General features: G+C 53.1%; 1 protein-coding gene across 5 annotated transcripts in view; it reads left to right on the top strand.

Moving 5' to 3' along the window:
- Positions 1–22,901, top strand: part of TXNRD2 (thioredoxin reductase 2) — a 93,549-nt gene that overhangs the window by 53,533 nt on the left and 17,115 nt on the right. For 4 of the 5 annotated variants that reach the window (XM_020996426.2, XM_078154467.1, XM_020996428.2 and 1 more), the window contains exons 12-14: positions 16,927–17,063; positions 22,301–22,396; positions 22,655–22,747. In XM_020996426.2, the coding sequence (XP_020852085.1) occupies positions 16,927–17,063; positions 22,301–22,396; positions 22,655–22,747 (326 nt within the window). Of the gene's footprint in view, positions 1–16,926; positions 17,064–19,756; positions 19,880–22,300; positions 22,397–22,654; positions 22,748–22,901 lie in introns of those variants that run through there. The other variant, XM_020996429.2, reaches the window with a different exon arrangement.

Genomic DNA, 22,901 nt, shown 5'->3' with positions numbered 1-22,901 from the left:
GTAAAATGAGGATCATAGTAGCACCTACCAAGATGGTTGTGAGGCTCATATGCAAAGTGTTTTTCAAACCTTAAAGCTCTAAGTAATGCCAGCTATGATGATTGCACTAATGGGAGAGACGTGTAAATAAATGAGTGCACTAGTGACACACAAGTGTATCCCAAGCAGACACGAGGTACCGTTAGAGAAGAAGACATTGCCAGCCTGCCCAAGGACTGGAGGGGCCTCCTGCGGCAGGTGGCGTTTGAACTAAGAGCCCTGTGGCCATAGGGACAAGTCTGTGCAGAGGCGCCAAGATAGGACACAGAGCAGGATGTGTGAGGAGTGGCCAGGAGGCCACAGAGTATGTGGAGAGATGGAAGGCGGAAGGAGACTGGGAAGACAGGAGGGGTCCTTAAATGTTGCACAGAGAAGATAACCAAAAGGCACTGGAGCTTACCGAGTAGCGGGGTAGCATTGCTTCACTTTGGCTTTAGGAAAGTGCACGTTGTATTTTGTAGTGGTGGCCGAATGGAAGCTTGGATTGGAGCAGGGAGAGACTTAGGCAGGCAGACACCTTCAGCAGCTACTGCAATAGTCCAGGTGTGAAGGGATGGGGGCCTGTACCAGGGTGGGGGCAAGTATCAGAAGAGAGAAAGAGGTATAACAAAAATTTTTGGAGAGGCAAAATTGATGAGAGATCTTGCAAAGGTGAAATGGACAAAACATGCCACAGAGGTGTAAGGGTGAAATGGACAAGAGATGCTGCGGAGATGAAATCACCAAGAGATGTTGCAACGGTGCAACGGGCAAGAGGTGCTGCGGAGGTGAAATCACCAAGAGATGTTGCAACGGTGCAACGGGCAAGAGGTGCTGCGGAGGTGAAATCACCAAGAGATGTTGCAACGGTGCAACGGGCAAGAGGTGCTGCAGAGGTGATACCTACAGGCCTTGGCACCAGCTTGGACAGGGGGGGTGAGAGATAGTGAGGAGTCCAGGATGACTCCCAGGGTGTGAGCCTGGGGGACTGGGAGGAAGCTGGGCCCTGAGGCAGTGGGCGAGGAGGGGGAGGGTTGAGGAAAACACCTGAGACCATGGATTTATGTAGCTGACTCCCCTGATGAAAGCTGCTTCCTGTGAATTTCTTGGGTCGTTTTGCATGCCTCCCTCCCAGGGTTGGAACTGGGCTAGGCACGGGACACCCTTCAGAGGAAGCTGCGTGTTATTTTCCAGATTTATTACACCCTTCCCATATCAGGAAAGACTCTGCCATCAGATAAGTTTGTAGCTGTCAACTGAGAGTGTGAATGGGAAGGACCTTCATTAAGGCCTGTCTCATCTAAACCTGACCTGGGCACACGCAGTAGGTGGTGTTGAAGTGGACGGTCAGGAGCCCTCGAGATCCCTGGCATCAATCACATTTATGAACGGTCTTTAGATTTACTTCCCAGGGTATGAGTTAACATTCAGCAATTAACAGCTTGTCTTCTACATGGTGTTAAGTCTCAGTGTGAAATGGTGATCAGGGCATGTTTTATCTGCCAAGATCTTGGAGTTCATCATTAATCCTTGTCCTCAAACAAAGAAAAGGCACTCAGAGGCTGCCATTACCACCACCGCCCTTTTTTCTCAAGGCTCAAAGATGGATATTTAAAAAACATAAGCAAACAAAATAATAGACCTCCAAGGATCTGACTTAAGGTTAGAAAAGAAAAGGAAATCTGCTTTAAGGCTTCCAGCTTGAGCTTCCCTCCTCCTTGTACCTCGTCCAAGATCCTTCTCCACCGCCCACCCATGCCAGGACTCACGCATTTGGTGGTGTGCGGCGTCAGATTTTACCTGTTGTTTGAACGTCTTCCTTCTGTTTCGTCCGAGGAGTGGCACGACTGTGGAGCCTGTGCCACGGGTCACGGGTGGAATGACTCAGGCCACACACAGCCTGTGGGCACCATGGTTCTGCTTCATGTTGGGTCTGCCCCGTGTGCACAAACAACCGAGCCATGAGAGGGGACCAGAGACAGGCTTCACAGCCATCTGTGAAAAGCTGAGATGCTCAGCTACTCGCTTTCCCTTCTAGGGTACCTTGCACCCGCTCTGCATTGATCCTGCATGTACTGTTTATCGGTGGCACCCCCCTGGACTCATTCACCCAGCGCCCACTTGCACTGGCAAGCAGGGTCTATGGGGGCACTTACAATTATGTCCTCAGTTCTAGGGGTGACCCTGAGAATTGCTGGGGTTTTTAGTACTGTCGCCCACAAGCCCCCACTGGTGTGCTTCCTGTTGATTACCAGCCAGACTTGATTGGCTTTTAGAAAGTATATTTACTTGGCAGGTAAAGCAAAGATGGTCACAATCCCCCCCAAGCTGGGGATGTGCTCTTCCTTTGCACACACCAGGTCCCTGGGTGCAGTGGGTTCAACATGGGCTCAAGATTAGAGTAAAGGAGTAATGAAGCACACACAGAGAACCCGTGTGCCAAGGGATGGCACAGTCCCAGTAACCAGAGATCCTTTCCCCCTTTGTGGGGTCCTCACGAGGTTCCCCGTAGTTGTGTCTGTGATGTCGTGTCAGGTTGGCGCCTGGTGCATCTCTCAGCAAATGGCATTGGCGGTCATTGCTGCTCCATCGGGCACAGCGGACTCCCCATGTTTCCCAGGAGTGGCCTGGGCAGTCCCTTCTCTGGGCACGCAGGTGCCTTTTCTTGGGGGACCCTCTGTTTGCCCTTGACACATCTTCGTCTGCTTCCATCTGGATTATCTCCAGGAATGCGGTCAGTGGGGAGTGGGAGGAGAGAGGAGAGAAGGAGGTACTGGTGACTCCCTCTCAGGGGCCCAGAGTGGTAACACATGGCTACACGGAGTCAGAAGCAGCATCTGAACCCGGGTCCTCCTCCTCGAGAGCCAGACACCAACCACCACCTTGGCACTTGAACCGAAGGAGGACATGAGGCTGGTTGGTGAGTTAAAGAAAAAGTCGGCCACTCACTCTTCTAAGAACTCAGGTGGCAGACAACAGCTCAAAGTGGGAAGGCCAGGGTGTTCCCTGCTAAAAATGATGAGGGACAATTTTGTCAGAGGAGCCCGTCATTTACAGAGGAGAAAACTAAGTCCCAAGGAGGGGAAGGGACCTTCCCAAGGTCACCCAGCGAGTGAAGGTCAGACTAGCACTTCCTCCTGATCCCAGCTCTGAGGCTCCAAGATGGAGGCACCACTGAAGTGCATGCTGGAGGCCGAGTGGTTCTGTCTGACCCGTACCTGCTCCACACTGCCTTGATGTGTTGGTAAACAGCTCTCCAGGCCAGCAGGCTGTGACCGCTTGCCTTTCTTCCATTTTCATTGCAGCCAAGGAGCCATTTAAAAATTTCAGGATGTCCCTTAGTGCACGCCTGGGACAACCTATAGGTGTCGTCCTTGGTAATATCTCATCAAATGAGATCATGACGTAGTGAAGCACTCAGACCGGTGCCTGGCACATAGGAAGCGCCCTGTAAATGCCCCCCATCGGTGGTGGTGACGGTGTTACCTTCTCTATGCCTGCATGTACTTTTGTCTAGATTACCCCTCACTCACCTCCTCATATTTCTGTCTGGCACTTTGATCCTTCCTAATTAAATGATCTTTCTTTCACTCATCTTTATGCAGACTCCAGGCAGGCATGAAATTGGAAGGAATGTATGTTTTCCCATCACTGAATGGGCAAAGATTGTGAACTCTCTTGTTAGTTGTGATCTGTGTGGGTGTCCCTCATGTGCCCTGGGCAGCAGGTGACTTTGGTCAGGTTCCCTTCCCGACCTCCTTCAGCACCTCCTTTTGGAGGACCGGGCGGGCTTGGCGAGGGTGGGCAAGAGAAAAAGACATCTCCCGGCCAGCTCTGCCTGCTGATGGCCCCCAGCTGGTGCAGAACTCCCATCGAGATCAGAAGCAGCTGTGCCACAGAACGCTCGTACGGCTTCACATTTTTTCTTCCTATCCACGCCTGTGGCATTTAATCAGGTTTTCTGCTGTAATTTTAATGCATCTCAAGGACAGAGATACATCATTAGACACAAACTTGATGTTGGGAAATTTGAACTGAAAGAATTCTGAATCGGCGTAGAATGTCGGCCTCCTGGCTGCTCCGCGTTTTTAAGTGCCTCTAGACATGGTTCAGGGTGTCGTTTACTGCATCCGTTTGGCCTTCCACCCCCATCCCAAGAATGCTGGCCCAGACTCAGTGCTGGTGATAAAAGGCAAAAGCAAGAATGGCTCTGCCATCCGGGAGCTCCCATCCAAGGGCGTCAGGCAGCTGGGGAGCGCCGTGGCGCCAGAGTACCAGATCTGGAGTCAGGAAGACCTGGGATCAAATCCAGCCTCAGACACTTCCTAGCAGAGTGGTCCTGGCAAGTCAGTTAACCCTGTGTGCCTCAGTTTCCTATCTGTAAAATGGGGATGATCATAGCATCTCCCTCCCTGGGTTACTGCGAGGATAAATGAGATGATATTAATAAAGTTCCTGGTGCATGGTAGGCACTTAGTAAATGCTCATTCCCTTCCTTTCCTGCCCTCCCCGCCCCCCACCAAGGTGGGGAGCCAACATACAGGAAAAGTGCTAGGCAGTCTGTAGAGAAAGCTGGGCACGTGTAGATGGTGGGGCTGGACCTGAATCCCAGAGGGAGCTAGGGGTTCTCCCCCTTCCCTGATGTTCATCTCATCTGCTCCCAGTCTGGGGTCATCAGGGGGCATTCCTGCTGCTTGGGGCCCGTGTAGGCTGGGCAGCGCATTGAGCTGTTAAGACTTCCAGAAGTGTCTCTTCCTCTTCACCTCCCTTTCCCTAATGGAGCTTGGGAGGTGGGGAGGCCCCATCCCAGGCAAGGGGATGGCACTGTCCAAACGGGGCCACGAGATGACCCAGAGGGTGGGAGGGGCAGCAGCACAAATGAAGGAGGCCGTGGGCAGCTCCTGAGAGGTCTGAGGGGGGCAGGGAAGTCTGCAGCCTGCAGTCAAGCAGGCAGGCAGCCCAGGCATCATGGCCTGGAGCGTTGTAGCTGAGGAGCCATGACCCCTGCCTGGCTTAGGGACCTCGGTGACAGAGTCTCCCCTGAAGAGATTCAGGCTGTGAGGGTGCTGGGGGCCAGCTTATTCTTGGGACTGTTGTGCCTCGGTCAGGGCCAGCACACGTCCTGGGCTTCTGACACATGGCCATTAAAGGTCCTCTAGGCTCGGCTCTGTCACATCCCCAGAACAGCTCCCGATTTGGGCAACTAGGGAAGGGAAGGAAGGAGGGAGAAAGGGAGGGAATGAAGGAGGAAGGAAAGAAGAGAAGGGGGAGGGAAGGAAGAAAGGGAGAAAGGAAAGAGGGAAGAGAAAGAAGGAAACAAGGGAGGAGGAAGGGAGGGAGGGAGAGGGAAGGAAGGAAGCATTGCCTAAGCACCTACTGTGTGTCAGGCACTGTGCTGAGTGCTTTACAGATATGATCTCATTTGATCTCACAGCAACCCTGGGCGGGAGGGGCTGTTATCAGCCCCATTTTTTTTTTTTGCCCAGGGTCACCCAGCTGGATTTGAACTCAGGTCTTCTCAACTCCAGGGCCAGCTAGCTGCCTCTGGCTAAGGGAAGTCGGCCCTCCTGCTCCATGGGCCCGGGCTGGTCCCCCCCTCCAAGTAACCGGATTTGGAGGACAGCGCCATACATCGCGCTAAAAACCAAATCCCGTCTTCCTTCCTGCGTGTGCGGTTGTAGCCTTTGGCTGGTGACATGCAAGTTTAAATGAAAATGTCTGGGCAGTCTGGAGCCCCTTCGGCCATCTTCCTGATCCCCACGGGCTTTGGTCACCCTCGGCCTTCCTGACACTGACCGAAATCAAATCCAGAAGAGCAGTGAGAGTGGGTAGCCGAGGAGGAGGGCATTGGGGCTGGAGAGGCACCAGCTGGAGAATAGGGACGACCTGGGTTCCAGACCCCCCTCTACTGCCCACTGGATACATCTTGTCCCCTTTCTGGGCTCAGTTTCCTCAGCTGTCAAATGAAGGGTAGGGCTTGATGGCTGCAAGGGTCCCCACCCCCCAAACCTATGATCCGGTAACCCTGAGTCCCAGAGAACGCAGGTTTCTCACGGGGTGCTCCCACGCAATGGTTTTTTTCTACATTTGTAAGAAATCCTTCCGTCGTTGGATGGCCCGAAGTCTGTGGCTGATGGTGCTCCGGGCCCGACAAGTCGCGGACTCCCAAAGTCTGTGGCCGCACAGTTTGACTCAGCCTCCCTGTTTTGACTTGGGGCTTGGAGAGAGCAGCTGAAAACTTACAGCTGAGCCTTTCGCACAGGGGATTCGTCTCCCAGATGTAGACGCTGGAATGAGAACATTTCCAAGCCACATCCCATTGCTGCCTGTTGTTTGGACTTCCCCAGTGGGGAGCTATGAGAAGTATGCCTTTGAAATCAAACCACCTTTCCTAGCCAAAGGAATTAGGCTCTAAGCCCTTTGGAAAACTGAAAGCTCTCTGGCATTGTAGGTGGGGGGGGGCCCTCCCAGCCCACCCCCCTGCCATCTCCAGGCACCAGGAGGCCCCAGGTCCTGTGCATGCAGCGCTACTGAGCTCTCAAAGGGTTAAGTGTGCCTGAACGGGTAAGGCCCGTTTCCTTCAGGCCTTAGAACCCCATCAGTCTGAATTAGTGAGGAGAAAGGGACCTTTGCTTTGACACATTCCATATGTGGCTCGCCTCCTGCCAAAATCCAGGGGACATAACCCCTCGCGGCCTTTTGGCGGAGAGGGCAGAGGGGCCGGGGCGGCCAGGGAGTTTCTTAACCTTTGAACTGTAAGAGCTCTGGCGGTGCCCCTTCTCGATTGCAAGGTTAATCTCCGCTAAGTCTCCCACTGGCTGGCCCGAAGTCCACGGGGGTGTTGGGTTCTGAATTGTTACCACATTCATTACCAGCTGCTCTCTCTGCACCATCCATAATTCAATTCAACAACTGTTGAAGCCCTGTGTGCAACACATTCTGGAGGATTCAGGAGAAAAGACAGGGCCCTTGCCTGGGTCATGTTCTCGGTTTGCTGGCTAACACAGAATTCCTGCTGCTGCCGCTGCCGCTGCCGCCTCCCAGGACGCATAAATATGTCACGTACACATGCATGTACATATTTACATACGCAGGTGTCTAGAATGAAGCCAGGGATATCCCCAGCGCCGTCCTAAGTCAGAAATTTTGTGACCGAACACCCTTTCCAAAGTTATTTTTTGGCATGGACAAAATCCAACAAAACTAAGAAGAAAAGTAGTAGATGGGGAGATCTTTGAATCAAACGCCTTTGATAAAAATTGGACGACTCAAATCTACAGGCATTTGGTATAAAGCTGGAAGAACCGGAACCACTCCCCAGAAAATGAGCATAGGAATCATTTTCCGGAAATGTTGTACAAATAGCTAAAAACCAAGCTGTTTCAATGTTTCCAATCACTAATAGGGACTAATAGAGACAATTCTGACCCGTCGTTTCATAGCCATCCACACGGCAGCTGGTGGCCCAGTAGTTAGAACACCGAGCCTTGCATCAGGAAGACCAGAATTCCAATCTGGCTTCAGATACTAGCTCTGTGACTTTCAGCAAGTCGCTTTGTCGCTGTCTGCCTCCGTTTCCTTTGCTGTAAAATAAGGACGATAACAGCGCTTTACTCCTAGGGTTGTTGCGAGGATCAAGTGAGATCACTGCCAAGCGCTTGGCGTGCTCTCTGGCACACAGTAGGTGCTACATAAATGCTTATTCCATTCCCTTCTCTTGGCAAGCATGACAAAAGATGGAAACAGTCGGTGAAGGGCTGTGGAAATGCAGGTGCATTCATCCATTAACGGAGTCACAAATTGCTCTGTCCTTTTCTGGGAAATGACTTGGACGATGTCGCAACAGTCGGGAAGCCGTGATAACAAATTCAAATCAGCTGCAGCTACCAAGGTTGAAACACGCTTCCTTTCTGTTAAAAAAAAAAATTGGCGAATGCTCAGAGGCCGAGGTGCCATGAGCCTCCAGCCAGTCGTTCCACCAGCGTCCTGAGCAGAGCTATCAGGCTGGAAGGTGATCGTGGCGTCAGAACAAAACGGACACGTGGAAAGACAAGGTCCGTGACTCTCTGGTATCTCCTCCTGCCCATTGCTTCCCTGCCTTGGAGTCTGTCACTGACTTCCCTCCACCTCCCACCTGTCACGAGCATTGAGCACAGGACGTTCAGATTTAATGAGTTAGAGGATATAAGGGAGCCAGTGGGTGCTTAAGTGAGGTTTGAGCGCAGGTCTGTGTCTTACCCCTAATTCTTGACCATCCTTCTAAAATGTGCCACTTGACTTTCCCGCTTTTTGTTAGTGGGCTCCAGGTGAGCATTCACTGTGTGCCAGGCCCAGTGCCAAGCACTACAGATACAGATGCAGAAGCAAAGGCAATCTCTGCCCCCCCGAGTCTTCCACTCCCAAGAGGGGGAGCTGCCATCATGAACAGGGCTCCACAATGTCGGGTCATGTTTGTGTGCAAGTGATCTCCCCCATTGGAATGAAAGCTCCCTGAGGGCAGGGATCGCGGAGCTTGTGCTTGGGAAGGCGCCTGGCACCATCTGGGCACTAACTGGGTGGATGGGTTGATGATCCGGCTGAGCTCGGAGTGGCCTGAGGATGTGTCCCGGGGGTGATTGCTTCAGTGTCAGGATTTCTGATGGGAAGTCTCTGCTTCCTTCTCCCAAAAAGCAGAGGGATAGGGAAGAATGTGGCTGGCTGTTTGAGGGTTGATGTGTGAGCCCATGGTTCTGTTTCCAAGGCTACTTTGATCAACCAGCCAGTCAGTGAACAAGCATTTATTGAGCACCAGCTGTATGCCAGTGACCAAGACAGAAATGAGACCGTCCCTGCCCCCCAGAGACCTTCCATTGTATCAGGGTAGAAAACAAGACACTCAGAAGTATAGATGGCATACAGACAAGACGTCTACATAGAACAGTCTATAGTATGCACACAAAATAAGTAGAAGGTCGTTTGTGACGGCAGAAGTGATGCGGTGAATTCTGGGCAGCGGAAGGTCTGGGTCTCTATGAGGTGTCAGAAGGAGGCCAGTTTGTCTGGCCTGGGTTAGTGTGAAGGGGAGCAATGGGCCATGAGGCTGTGTGGTTCTCAAGGCCAAAGGGAAGGGTATTTGCCCCCTGAGGGGATAAGAGGGTTATCTCTGGGGGTTAGTGGAGCAGGGAGGTGATGTGGGGAGCCCTGAGTGGGGAGAGCCTCGAGGCAGGAAGACCAGCTGGAGGTGATGACGGGGGCTGGGACCAGGGGGAGGTAGAAGTGATGAGACTTAGCTCCTGATTGGCTGTTTGGGGGGAGGGGGAGTGGAGGCCTCTGAGGGGATGCCCATGATAGGGACGAGGAAGGTCAGAAAGGGGCGGGGCTGGGGGGGTGGCGAATGAGGGCTTGGACTGTGGAGTTTGAGATGTCTGTGGAAGAGCCGGCCGGAGATGCCCAGTGGTGAGTGGGCCTGGGCTTCAGGAGTGAGGCGGGGCGTAGGCTGGGTGCGTAGCTCTGAGAGATATCTCCATGTAGACAGTGACGGACCCTATGGATGAGGTTAGCGAGAGAGGAAAGAGGACGGTCCAGGACAGAGTCTTGGGGGCACCCACAGTTGGAGATCCCAGCACAGATGGAGGAGGAGTCAGCAGCGTCAGAGGAAGGCCAGGAGAGGGCTTGGTGTTATGAAAGCTCAGAGGGCAGAGGATGTCCAGAAGGAACAGGTGGTGAACAAGGAGGCCAGGAAGGAGGAGGCTGTGAGATCACTGGAAAACACCTTGGAAACCCAAAAGCATCATCTTGGTGTGAGCCAGGCACTCCCCTGCTAGAGATCTCCCCTCGTTTGCCTAAGGCTGACTAGTGGGCAGGCCCTTAGGGGCTGGTCCGGGCCCTGCTGCTGCCTGCTCCCATCATCTCCACACCAGGCAACAGGCCTGCCAAGGGCTTCGTGGGTTTTCCTTTGATTTTTTTCCTTTGGGGATGGTAGGGAAGTGGACAGCTAAGCCACATATTTTGTGAGCAGCACCTGGTTTGAGGTCGCCCCTTTCCTAAGGCCATTTTACTGTGATGCGTAGGGTTGTGTTTCATGTGGAAGCTTGGCTGTGGGGATGCCCGGCCCTGGGCATGGGCAGCCTGTGTGGAGCGCCTCCTGATCCTGGGCTTGCTTCTGGCTGGAAGACAGCGAGCTGCTGATAAAAAGCTGATGAGTCTGTTCTGTGTTGTAAAGCCGTCATTAGTCAGCCAGCATTGACAGTCCACCCTAAGTCCATGTTGTGTTAGATGTGGGTTCTGCCCTTACAGAGTGAGGGGAATCCCAGGATGGTCAAGGAGCCCGCGCCAGGCCTGCGTTAGGGGCAGTGGGCCATCCCACTGGCCAGCCCGGAGTGCTCCCCCCCAGGTCCTTTACCTGCTGGAGGTGGGGGATGGGGCAGGGGGTTGCGTGCTAAGCTCTCTCTGGGCAGCTCGAGGCAGGAAGAGGGGAAGCTCGAAAACCCATTAGCTGTCTGTTTGCCGAATATCCAGGCTTTGCTCTCGGTACACAAAGACATACAACAGGCGGAAGTTGTTTCACATCCGGAGCAAGATAAGGTCCTACAGGCTTGTGATTGTTGTGGCCTGATAGCGTCAGGCCTGTGGAGGGGACCGATGGATGGGTGCCGACAGCTTCCGTCAGCGATCGGGAGGAAGGGGCTGTGAGCCAGTGTGATGCTGATGCTGGGGAAGGGCCCTCCTGGTCCTGAGGCAGAGAGATGCGGCTCCTTTATGGAACCCAGGGACCTGACAGAAGAGGACGCCGAGGCCACACTGGGGAAGCAGCATGCCCGTGGCCACCTCGCTGAGCCAGCCCCCCCACAACCCCGGGCTGCTCCCTTCTTCAGCCAGAACCAGCCTTTTGGGGAAACCTGCTTCTCTTTTTGTTAATTCTGTTTCAGTAACATCAAAGGCCTCAGTTTTTCTCATGCTTTTCCCTATTTGGGGACTAAAACATATAGAATGATTTAAATTTCAGTATGAAAACATTGCTGTTAAACTTCGGCTTCATTTTCCATTTAATCAATCGGGATTTACCAAGCACCTGAGGACCCCCACAGCTCTTGTGCGGGTCTGCTGATTTCAGGGAGCACATGGTCTCGTTGGATCTCCAGAACAAACACAGGAAAGGCCCCTGATAATGCAAAAAGTCAAGCAAACACCTGACATGTCAGCAAGCATCTGCTGAGCACTTTCCCCATGCCAGGCACCCTGCCAAGGGCCAGTCCTGCAAAGAAGGCAGAAGACGGTCCCTGCTCTCCAGGAGCTCATGGCTATCGAGGAGATGGCCTGCAAATAGCCAGAGGCAGAAAGGAGGCAGGCAGGGTGGGCCAGAGACCACAGGGGCTGGACAGGATTGCAGAGGCCCGCGAGGAGATGTGTCCAAGGGAGCGGATGTGCAGGCCCTGTTAGACATGAACTCAGGCCCTCTGGCTCTGGCATCCAGTGTTTTTTCTACTGTTTGCTATTTTTTTTCAGTTGTTTTCAGTTGTTGCTGAGTCTCCCATGACTTTATTTGGGATTTTCTTTCTTTTTTTGTTAATTTATTTTGAGTTATCAACAATCTCTTCCATAAGCTTTTGAGTTTTAAATTTTTTTCCACCTTCTTCCCCAAGACGGCACACAATCTGATATAGGCGCTACATATGCATTCCTATTAAACATATTTTCACATTAGTCATGTTGTAAGGAAGAATTAGAACCAGTAGGAGGAACCACATGAAAGAAGAAACAAAACACAACAGAAGGAATAAAAGAGCAAATAGTCTGCTTCGATCTGCATTCAGACTCCATAGTTCTTTCTCTGGATGTGGATAGCATTTTCCATCATGAGACTTTTGGAGATGTCATAGATCCTTGCATTGCTGAGAAGGGCTAAGTCTATCAAAGTCGGTCATCGCACAACATGGCTGTTATTGTGTACAAAGTCCTCTTGGTTCTGCTCACTTCACTCATCATCAGACCATACAAGTCTTTCCAGGTTTTTCTGAAGTCTGCCTGCTCATCATTTCTTATAGCACAATAGTATTCCCTTACATTCATATACCAGAACTTGCTCAGCCATTCCCCAGTTGATGGGCATCCTCTCAATTTCCAATTCTTTGCCACCACAAAAAGAGCTGCTATGAATATTTTTGTACATGTGGGTCCTTTACCCATTTGTATGATCTCTTTGGGATATAGCCCTAGAAGTGCTATTGCTGGATCAAAGGGTATGCACATTTTTGTAGCCCTTTGGACATAGTTCCAAATTGCTCTCCAAAATGCTTGGCTCATTTCACAACTCCACCAACAGTGCATTAGTGTTCCAATTTCCACACATCTTCTCCATCATTTATCATTTTCCTGTTTTGTCATGTTAGCCAATCTGATAGGTATGAGGTGGTACCTCAGAGTTGTTTTGATTTGCATGTCTCTAATCAATAGTGATTTAGAGCATTTTTTCATATGACTATAGATGGCTTTAATTTCTTCACCTGAGAACTGCCTGTTCATATCCTTTGACCATTTATCAATTGGGGAATGACTTGTATTCTTATAAATTTGATTTAATTCTCCATATATTTTAGAAATGAGGTCCTTATCAGAGAGACTCGTTATAAAAATTCTTTCCCAATTTTCTACTTTCCTTCTAATCTTGGTTGCATTGGCTTTGTTTGTGCAAAAACTTTTCAACTTAATGTAATCTAAAGTATCCATTTGCATTTCGTAATGTTCTCTATCTCCTGTTTGGTCATGAATTCTTTTGTTCTCCATAAATCTGACAGGTAATCTATTCCTTGCTCTCCCAGCTTGCTTATAGTATCAGCCTTTATATTTAAATCATGAACCCATTTTGACTTTATTTTGATATGTGGTGTGAGATTTGGGTCTATGCCTAGTTTCTGCCATACTCTTTTCCAGTTTTCCCAGCAGTTTTTGTCAAACAGTGGGTTCTTATCCCAGAAGCTGGAGTCTTTGGGTTTATCAAACAGTAGATTACTATAGTCATTGACTGCTATGTCTTGTGTACCTAACCTATTCCACTGATCCACCTGTCTGTTTCTTAGCCAGGACCAAGCAGTTTTGATGATGGCTGCTTTATGATACTATTTAAGATCTGGGACAGCTAGGCCACCTTCTATTTGGGGTTTTCTTGGCAGAGATACTGGAGTGGTTGGCCATTTTCTTCTCCAGCTCATTTTACAGATGAGGAAACCGAGGCAAACAGAGTGAAGTGACTTGCCCAGGGTCACCCAGCTAGGAAGTGTCTGAGGCAGGATTTGAACTTGGATCTTTCTGGTTCCAAACCCATTGCTCTACTCATTGTACCGGCTTGCCGCCTTTACCCTTGTCTGTATCTGTCATGCTGGTCTGAGCTGCCACGGATTGACGTTACCGAGACTCAGCCGGGGTCCCCACCCCCGACCTGCTTCAGCAGATTTATGTGTAGTTTTGATCACATCACGTTTTACAGGGATAGATAATCAAATCCCCGGAAATATTAAAAGTGCAGCATCAAACCTAGAAGAAGCAAACATTACCTATGTGTGCTTCGGTTAAAACTAGACCCATTACGATGCCTTGGCTGTAAACCACTGAGGAGACAGTGGCTTCTCCCACGTTCTTCTTGGGCTCGTTCCCATCGCTCCCGATTCCCAGGTGGTCCGGGTCTGGGTCCCCAGTCCAGACCATCAGTTTGTCCCCAGGCGAGCCTGGCTCAGACAGACCTTCCCTTTCAATAACATGGTGGCATCAGCAGGTCCCATCCTCCCAGGGCCCCCTCTCCAAGCGTCTGCAGGATGCCTCGTAGCTGTGGCTGAAGCTGATGCTGACGCCGGCCCTGGCTGTTGGGAAGGCAGCGGATCTCTTTTCAAAGGGCTTGGGATGTCTGGAATGGGGGGTTCTTGCTGACCAGGATTACCGAGTCTGCTCTTAAAGGCTTCTGCTCATCCTGGATCTGTCAAATTTCCCCGAATCTCTGTTTTTTCTGGCTCTTGGACAGCTTCACAGGTGTAGACTAACATCGTGCCATCGGGGACTCCTCACAGCTACTGGTTCAGTAGCTTCCTGTATCAGGCTGGGCCCCCTCCTCAGCAGAGGGCGTTCCATACTGGGCAGGTGGAAGCTGGGCCCTGGGAGCTGACTTTTCTGCTGGCCTTTACCACCCCCTGGTCACTCCCTTGCTCTAGGCTCTGATAAAGAGATGGATTTTTTGTTTTTAGGGTTTAATTTTTTTTTTTCAGTTAAGAAAAGTCAATTTTTTCTCCATCTCCTCCTATGGGGGAAGAAAAAAAATAGAAAGAAAACTACGTAACAAATGTGGAAAGTCAAGCAAGACAGATTCCCACACTGGCCATGTGCAGTAAAGTATCTGACTCGGTCTCCACCCTCAGTCTGTGCCCATCAGTTCTGCCATGGGACGGCAGTAGCAGCTGCTCTCTCGGGCATTGGTCTGGGCATTGACTGGTGCTCTGACGCCTTCCCAGGTCTTGGCTGCGCCGCGGTGTCCTCCCCGGACGCCGCGTTCTTCCCCCCGCTCTGCTCACGTCTCCCCAGCCCTGCTCATGGCTCCCCGTCCACACGGCCCTCAGCCAGCCCCAGTGATAGATAGCCCTCCTCTGAGGCCCCAGACCTCTGCCACCAGCCAAGCCATCAACGGTGCCAGAAGCAGCTGTGTGCTTATGGTCCTTGGTTTCCTTCCTTTCCAGGCTGCCCCCCAGACCTTCTGCTCCAGGCTGGGGACCATTGTCCCCCCGTCCCCATCCTTCACTTCCTTCTCTGTGTTGTCTTTCCCCGTTAGAATGGAAGCGCCCTGAGGAGAGAGGCATGTATTTGTGTTCCCAGCAGCTTAGCACCCTGCCTAGCAAAAGTAAGCACTGGCTGATTGAATGGCTGAACGAGGAAACAGAGGCCCCAGGTAGTAAGCCAAGGATGATCCACAGCCCTCTGCAGTCTTCGTGTGTCGATGTAGCCCCAGACATCATCCCTGGACCGTCCCTGTCTGAGGATGTGCCCGTCACAGGGCAGTTAAGAAGGCCCTCTCTTGTCAGACATGCTGGCCGTCCCCAAGCTCAGGAGGACCGGCCAGAGCTTGTGCTCAAGAGCTCAGGGTCCCTTCACCTTCAGAAGGAGGCACCAGGTAGGGATGTCAGCCCAGTCCTTTCTGCCCCAACTCGGGGATCCACGTCAATCACCGCGTGTCATCCTCACCACGTTTGGCAAGTGGGGAAACTGAGGCACCAAGCGGCCTTGCCTTCGAATCAGCCTTCTGTCGCTAAGGGTCAGAGCCAGGACTCCAGCCCACAATTTGGAGCTTTGTCTTAGACAACGTCAGGCCCTTCTGTCGTGCCAGACGGTGCAGAGAACGCTGACTTTGGAGTCAGAGGACAGAGGTTCAGATCCAGCCTGCGTGACCTTGGGCAAGTCACTTGCTCCTCTGTAAGATGACAGGGTTGGCCTTGTAGGGAGGGAGTAAGCATTCCTGCACATTGATAGCATCTTCCCTGTGACTGCTGGGTGCCACCAAGTCATCTCTTCCCCTGGCACTTTCCCCTGCTGGGCCTCACCCCAGGAACACGGCGACAGGCGAGGTCCCCACTGTCCACAGAAGATGAAATCAGACCTTCCAACGTGACGCCAGCGATTACTTAAGCCAGGCCCCTCCTTTTACCAACAAGGTTGTTGGGACAGCAGGGTGGGAGCGCAGATATAACCAGGAGGACTTGGGTTCAGATGCTGCCTCCGGCTCTTACTGGCAGTCAACCTGTCTCAGCCTTAGTTTCCTCCTCCATAAAATGGGGGCAACATCACCTGCCCCAAAGGAGGCAACGTTTCCGACGCCCTTTGTGGACCTTCGAGCTCTCCAGACGGGCCCACTCCTCATTAGTCAGCGAGCGTTGGCCATGGGCCAGGCTCTGTGCTAGGTGGTAGGGATGTGGCCGAAGCAGAGACTCATTCTTTGTGAGTGAGGAGCCCAAAGGAGGCCCGTGTTCCAAATCCCATGCCTCGTTTGGCCTTCTATCACCAGTGCCTCTCACAGCGCCTGGCACACAGTTGGTGCTCAATAAATGCTTACTGTATTGAATCCCCTTGCCTTCATTCAGCCTTCGTGGCCCATCTGTTTTAATTTTTAGACACTCGATTTACTGCCGCTTCTTATACCGCTAGGTGGCGCCATAGTGCGCAGAGCACTATGCTGGGAATCAGGAAGACTCTTCTCCCGGAGTTCAAATCCAGCCTCAGACACTTACCAGCTATGTGACCTTGGGCAAGTCACTTCACCCTGTTTCCCTCAGTTTCCTCCTCTGTAAAATGTGCTGGAGGAGGGAATGGCAAACCGCTCCAGTTATCTGCCAAGAAAACACCAAAATGGGGTCACAGAGAGTCAGACACAACTAAAATGACTGAGCAGACACACTTGTGCCACTGGCCCCCCTCCCCAGAGAAACCACGGCTGAGCCCCCTTATTATAAAAGTTCGGTAAACCAGCTCTCTTTCTCAAACCCAGAGGGCCCCCACCAGTCTGGTGGGCCCCCCCAAGACAGAGACAGCAGGCTCCCTGAGAAGCCCAGGTGAACGGGAGGCAGGCTACTGCTGAGGGCTCTGTCCACGGGGAACGGGCCGGGGCAGCCCTGGCGTAGACGCCCTCTGCCATCCTCTGGGCCTCCTGCAGCTGCTCGCGGGGTGGAGACCGGCCGTGGGGCTCCCGCTCTGTAATCACACTAGCGTTTTTCCCCAAAGAGAAAATCCCTTCATCCATCATTTTAATTTCATGTTTTACCACTTCCAAATGGAAATTCTGGCTTTGTTTTTAATCAGCTCGTGGCATCGTGTCAAGGATTTGTAAACTTGTGATGGGGTGGGGGGAGATTGAGATCAAAACAGCTACAGACTTCTGTGGTTTCTCTCTGGTTCCCCAAGGTCGCGTTCCAGAAACCAGACATCTGAACTTGGAGAAGGTCGGAGTGACGCTTCACCCAGACTCGCAGAAGATCCTGGTCAGCGCCAGCGAAGCAACTTCTGTAGCGCATATCTACGCCATCGGGGACATCACAGAGGTACGCCCCCTCAGGAGGGACGGGGCCATGTACAGAAGCCCCTGTCACCCCCCACTGCCCGCTAACCCCGGGCCAGACGGCTTCCATCAGCTGATGCTACGGCCGCAGCCTGGGGCTCATTCAGACCCAGCCGGGCATTGTGGCGAGCACACTTTGTCACCCTGAATTCAGAGAGAGGCTTAAGTCCAACCTCCAAATGAGATGATTTTTACCATAAGCAGACTGAAGAGAGTGGGAAACGATGCCTCTTAAAATGGGACTTATGCTGAGTATGGCAGAGTTGTGATGTGGAGACAGTGTGCCAAAGATTGGTAAAGCCTGTAGCCCAGTGCCCGGCACATAGTAGGTGCTTCCTAAATGCTTCTTCCTCCCTCCCTCCTTCCCTTCCTTCTTCCTCCCTCCCTCCTCCCTTTCTTCCTCCCTCCCTCCCTCCTCCCTTTCTCCCTTCCTCCCTCCTCCCTTTCTCCCTTCCTCCTTCCTTCCTTGGTTCTCTGTATCTTTCGTGTGTGGAAAGGCCCTGAGGCCCACTACTGCAGCCTCTTTCTCTGACGCTAAAGCCCCTGCCCGAGCCAGAAGTGACAGCAGGGTCTAAGGCTGAGCCTTGTGTTGCTGAGCCCAAAGCTCTTTCTACTCTGTCCTTGTGGGGTGGCCTTGGACCAGTCACAATCCCTTCCCAGGCCTCTGGTGGCTCCTGTCTAGCCTCGGAGGGCCCTTCCAGCTTTAACGTGCTCTCTGTGGGGCTTGTTTTTAAGTCTGCTTTCCAGTAATAGATGTTTCTGGACAGCTGTTTCCTAATCCGAGTGGATAAGGCACATTTGCTTTGAGCTCTAAGGTGGAATTGGCATTTCCTGGGCCTCTGGGCTGGAGCTGAAAGGGATCCAGACCCCCTCCCTCTCTGGCGGCCCAGGGTCTCACAAGCATCAGAGGCGGGATTTGAACCCAGGCCCCTCTGTCAGACTCCAGAGCCATGGTCTTTCCATAGGGCTGCACTGCCCCCTGACTCATTTCTCGGATACTGGTCCTCTTGGTGGACTTCCGTTTATTTCTGTAGTGCCCAATTTTGCCTCATTAGTTAGAGGGGTGGGTTGCTCTGCTCTTCGCAGAACACTCCGGCAGCCAGATGGAGCCCTTGCACCTTGGGCGGTGCCCTGGGGGGCTCTCCGCAGGCAGATGGTAAGCCTGGCTGCCCAGTCACTGGTGGCTGCCAGGAGGACAGAGGAGAAGCCCCTGGCAGGGCTCCCCTTCCTCCACTTGGGGGCCCAGGGCTTGAAGAGAAAGGCTTCTAGCTCTCAGCCTCACCCCCGGATGCCCTGGGCCTCATCTTTTGGGCATCCAAGCCCTGAACCCCACAATCCCAGGAGCTATCGCTTGATAGACAGCTCAGCCCCACCCTGGGCTTTCACTGCATGAGACCCAGTCATGTCCCCTGCACTGAATCCTGAGGTTCCCCTCTATCTGAGCCTGAACCCCATGGCCCCAGTGCCCCGTGGATCCCAGCAAAGCAGCCAGGAGGCTGACAGAGGGGGACAGCAGCCAGTGTGGGCTGCCGGGCCCCACGCCCACCCAACCCATTAGGGTGAGGGCCCTTAGCTTCCTTGTCTCAGTGAAACCTCTAGACCTCGTCTCAGAATCATGTTCTGAAACGCTTAAGACTCCATGTAGACTGTGACAGAGGAGACCGAGTCCATCGTGATGCCATTATCAGAATGTTTTTAAAACCAAGTTTTAAACAGGGCCCTGGATTAGGGGAAGCGTCAGAAAGGGTGGAGGAGACACCGGTGTTTGGACGCCATTCCTTATCATAAGACGCCATCCATATTGGGGGGGGGTCAGGAAGGAAAGAGCTGCCATAGAGTCCTGGCTGCCCCAAGGGGCTCCCTGGGGGGTGCCCAAAGGGTCTGTAGCAGTGGGATTAGGAACCTGGTATTTGTGAGTTATGTTGAATGCAAGACTTCACTGTTGATTAATCCAACAGCTGATGAGTTTTAAAATATCTCCAAGCCCTGAGCCTCCTAAGTGGGCCAGAATCAGATACTGATCCCGTGAAAGCATCCCCAGGGTGAGGGCTGCCTTCCCCAAAGGATCTCCCTCAGCTGCATGGTCCAGCTGGAGGAGGGAGGAGGCAGCACCTGCCCCTTCGATGGGGGGGAGCCCCCCACCCACTCTCCCATGTCCCACCAGGGCACTGCCCAGTAGGGTGTTTGATGGATGTCATAGGACAGAGGATTCTCTGATTGGAAAGGATTTGTTAGTTACAAAGCTGACAGTCATTTTCCTCAGTAAACAGTCAGACACGTTGTTACCAAGTAAACTAAAATGTGCCACCTTCCCCCCAAAAGAGAAGCACCTAAGAATTTGCTTTCACTGTTGCAGACTGCCATGGGGGGGCGGGGGAGAGGACGTGAAGCCTGGGATTGCAGTCATCTGCTCACCCATGGGCAGATGTTCCTGGGGAGGTGCTCTGCCTACCGAGCACCGGGAGAAGCACCTGAATGATCTAAACTGAATCAGACCACTGAGGGCTATTTTCAGACAGATGAGCCCTTCCAGTAAGATGTCCAGTAAGCTTCAGACACTAAGTGGCTCTGTGGCCCTGGGTAAGCCGCTTCCCCTCGGTCTGCCTCAGTCACCTCAACTGTAAGATGGGGAGCCCGGAGTTACTGTGAGGATCTGACTTATCACGTGCTTTGCAGTCCTCACAGCACCTTAGATGTACCAGCTACTGTCATTGTGGCGTCAGCTGTGGTTCTCATTCCCGTCCTGGGGTGACGTCCCAAGGAGGTTGGTGATGGCGAGAAGCCGCCCCTCTGGCACAGGTATCGTTAGCAGCATTGTCGTGAGCACCAAGGGCCAGAAATCAGATGTGTGCCTGAACACGGGGGGGTCGCTCTCCCACAGGGAGTGAAAAGGAGGAAGATTCAGGGAAACCGGGGAAGATTGGTGTGAACTGGTGCAGGGGAGAGTGGCAGAGCCCGTGACGGCGGCTGGCCAGCTGGGAGCGCCAGGCAGGCGCCGCTCTCTTAGATCAAGAAATGTAAAGTCACTTCCCCCTCCCTCAGTAAAAACCTACTTTTCCCTGTTGACTGTGGAGGTGTCCCTACTGTGTGGCCTCTCTGCGCCTGATTATCGGGCTCCGCAGTTGTTTGGGGCCTTATCTCCCAAGGAACACTCCTCTGCCCGTGAATGGGGTAGAAGACCTGATTATTTCAGGGGAGGCTTTTGTGTACATTCTGGGTGCACTCCACCCTCAGATAACACCATTATTCTTGGCCCTTTAACTCTGTGTACGTTAGAAAGCTTGCCTATCTGCAGCCTCTGGAGCCCAATCCTTGTCTCCCTTTTATCAGAGAGTGTTCAGCAGTGGGCTGAGAAGCAGCCTGCAGTCTTTAGGGGGTGCTGAGGACCAAGGCCAGGGTGAGTTGGGTCGAAAAAATCCATCTCTGTATTTCCAAGGGTCTTGACTTGTCCGAGGAATCCCTGGCTCCTGATTCCAGTAATGTTGGTGGGATCCTTCCGAGCAGCTCACACCAGTGGGAATCTGCCCGTGGATCCGGGCTTTGCCAGAAAGCAGTATTTAATTAGATCTTGTGCTCTGTATCCATGGGTGTTTCAGTAATTAGTCAAGCTTCGTGGTATGCGAGGCATCACTCTCACAATTTTATCTGCCCTTCCGATCTCTTGTTCATCTGTGGAATGCCAAAACAGCATCTGTATTTCCTGCTCCAGCAGTGATTGGCAGCGGCGTCTCAGGCACACGTGTGGAAGGCTTGTCTGGCCAATGGCCTGCGCGGAGTGGGATGGCAAAGCGGTGGCTGGAGACTGGATGGGTCTGGGACGAAGCAGGGAGGCCTGGGATTGAGGAATTTCTCATGGCCTGGCCAGGAAAGGGAGGATTTTAGTTTGAATCCTTGTGGGTAACAAGGATGGGGGCTCGGCAATGTGAGTTCAGGGAAGCTGCCAGCTGATCTGGTGGCCATCGGCATCCTGAGCACGGCACAGTGCCCAGAGGTGGCCTCGGCCAAAGAGGACGAGTCACTAAGCTTGGCCCAATGGTCATTTCGTCTTGGGAGCTTCCGCTGAACAAGGAGGGTGGAGGGGGAAGAGAGGGAAAGAGGAAAGGAGAGAGAGGAGGGACAAGGAGGGAGGGAGAAGAGGGGAGAGAGGAGAGGAGGGAGGAAATAGAGGAGAGAGAGGGAGGGAGGAAAGAGGGGAAAGGAGGAGGGAGGAAAGAGGGGGAAAGAGGAGAAGAGGGAGGGAGGAAAGAGACAGGAGAGAGGGAGGGAAGAAAGGGGGAGAGAGGGGAGAAGGAGGGAGGAAAGGGGGGGAAAGAGGAGAAGAGGGAGGGAGGAAAGAGAGAGGAGAGAGGGAGGGAAGAAAAGGGGAGAGAGGGAGGAAGGAGGTGGGAGAGACAGACACAGAGAGACTGGAAAGTAAATGGAGTTAACTGCTAGCCCTGAGATTTCCAAGGGTTTCTGGTCTGTCGGTTGAGTACAAAGCCTGGAGTGGTTTTCAAATAAGTGTCCTGGGGTACTTGGCATCGGTGACCTCGTCGCTGGCTGTTTTTGAGGGTGGTTCTCGGTCAGCCCTGCCCAATGCCACGCGGAAGCTGCGGCTGGCTCCTCGGCCTTCCCAGGCCTGGGCACCGCTCAGCCTGCCTGCCCGTGCTCGCCCATTCTCACTGCGGCCCAAGCCTCCTTTCACGGCCCTCTTCTTGGGGAGGGCAGGAAGGGAGCTGGCTGTGGTCTCAATGTCAGGAGCATCCAGAGAACCCACATCGATTGTTGCTTCCGGTCAGTAGCGTGGTGCCCGGCACCACCCGCGGGTTCAGCGCCTTGTGTGGGCTCTCACAACCAGCCCGTGGCAGGTAGACTAGTCATTTTGGTATCCTCAGAAAGGGCCTCTTTTCACACTGCTGCTCTCACCTAAGTTATCTCCGGAGACACTCCGGAGCCTGCCGGAAGCCGCCCCGCCTCCTTCCCTCGTCTCTCCTCCTGAGATTACCCGGCCATCAGCGTTATCAAAGGGGGGCCCTGGCTCATCACCCCAGCGGGCCCCCGCCAGGCAGGGAGATGCTGGGCAGTGGGGGCAGTTGGGCAGCCCACGAACTGAACAAGGGAGCCAAGCCCTGGGGACAGTGGAGGCCAGGGGATGGCCGCTTGCCTGGCTTTGGGAATCCTGGGGGCTGGGGGGGTTCTGTTCAGCTCCCAGCTGCAATCATTCTATGCTCTTTCGTTCAGGGACGTCCTGAGCTGACCCCCACGGCCATAATGGCGGGGAAGCTGCTGGCACGGCGTCTGTTTGGTCACTCTGCAGAGCTCATGGACTACGACAATGTGAGCATTCGTTCGCCCCCTTTTCTTATGAGGTGTCGAGTCTCGTGCTGGAGGTGGTCCCAAAGTCCCTGTGAATCGTTTTTTTCTAGAGACGTGTGTGTGTGTGTCCGTGTGAGTGGGTGTGGCCTGTGGCCTGTGGCCCGGGCTGGCCCGTGGAGCGGGCCCGTCAGCCACGATGAGCGTGATGATGCTGGTCGCTTGCCTGTCGTTCTCCTCTTCCCGAGCCTACGATAATGCCCGCCGTTGTTACCTCCTCAGGTGGCCACCACAGTCTTCACTCCCCTGGAATATGGTTGTGTGGGATTGTCGGAGGAGGAGGCAGAGAGACGCTACGGACAAGAAGGCATCGAGGTACGGGACAGCGCGATGGTCATAAGCTTACGTGCAGGGCACAGGGGAAGAGGGAGGTGGTGATTCAGGGCGTGGGAAGGAGGAGCCCGACCTGGGACGTGGCTCTCAGGCGTGGCCAGGCATGGAAGGCCTTTGCCTGGAGACCAAGGCCATG

Source organism: Phascolarctos cinereus, unplaced genomic scaffold (assembly GCF_003287225.1).
Source record: "Phascolarctos cinereus isolate Bilbo 61053 unplaced genomic scaffold, phaCin_HiC Scaffold_4;HRSCAF=312, whole genome shotgun sequence".
Classification (NCBI taxonomy): Eukaryota; Metazoa; Chordata; class Mammalia; order Diprotodontia; family Phascolarctidae; genus Phascolarctos; species Phascolarctos cinereus.
This window is presented reverse-complemented; position numbering and strand designations above follow the sequence as displayed.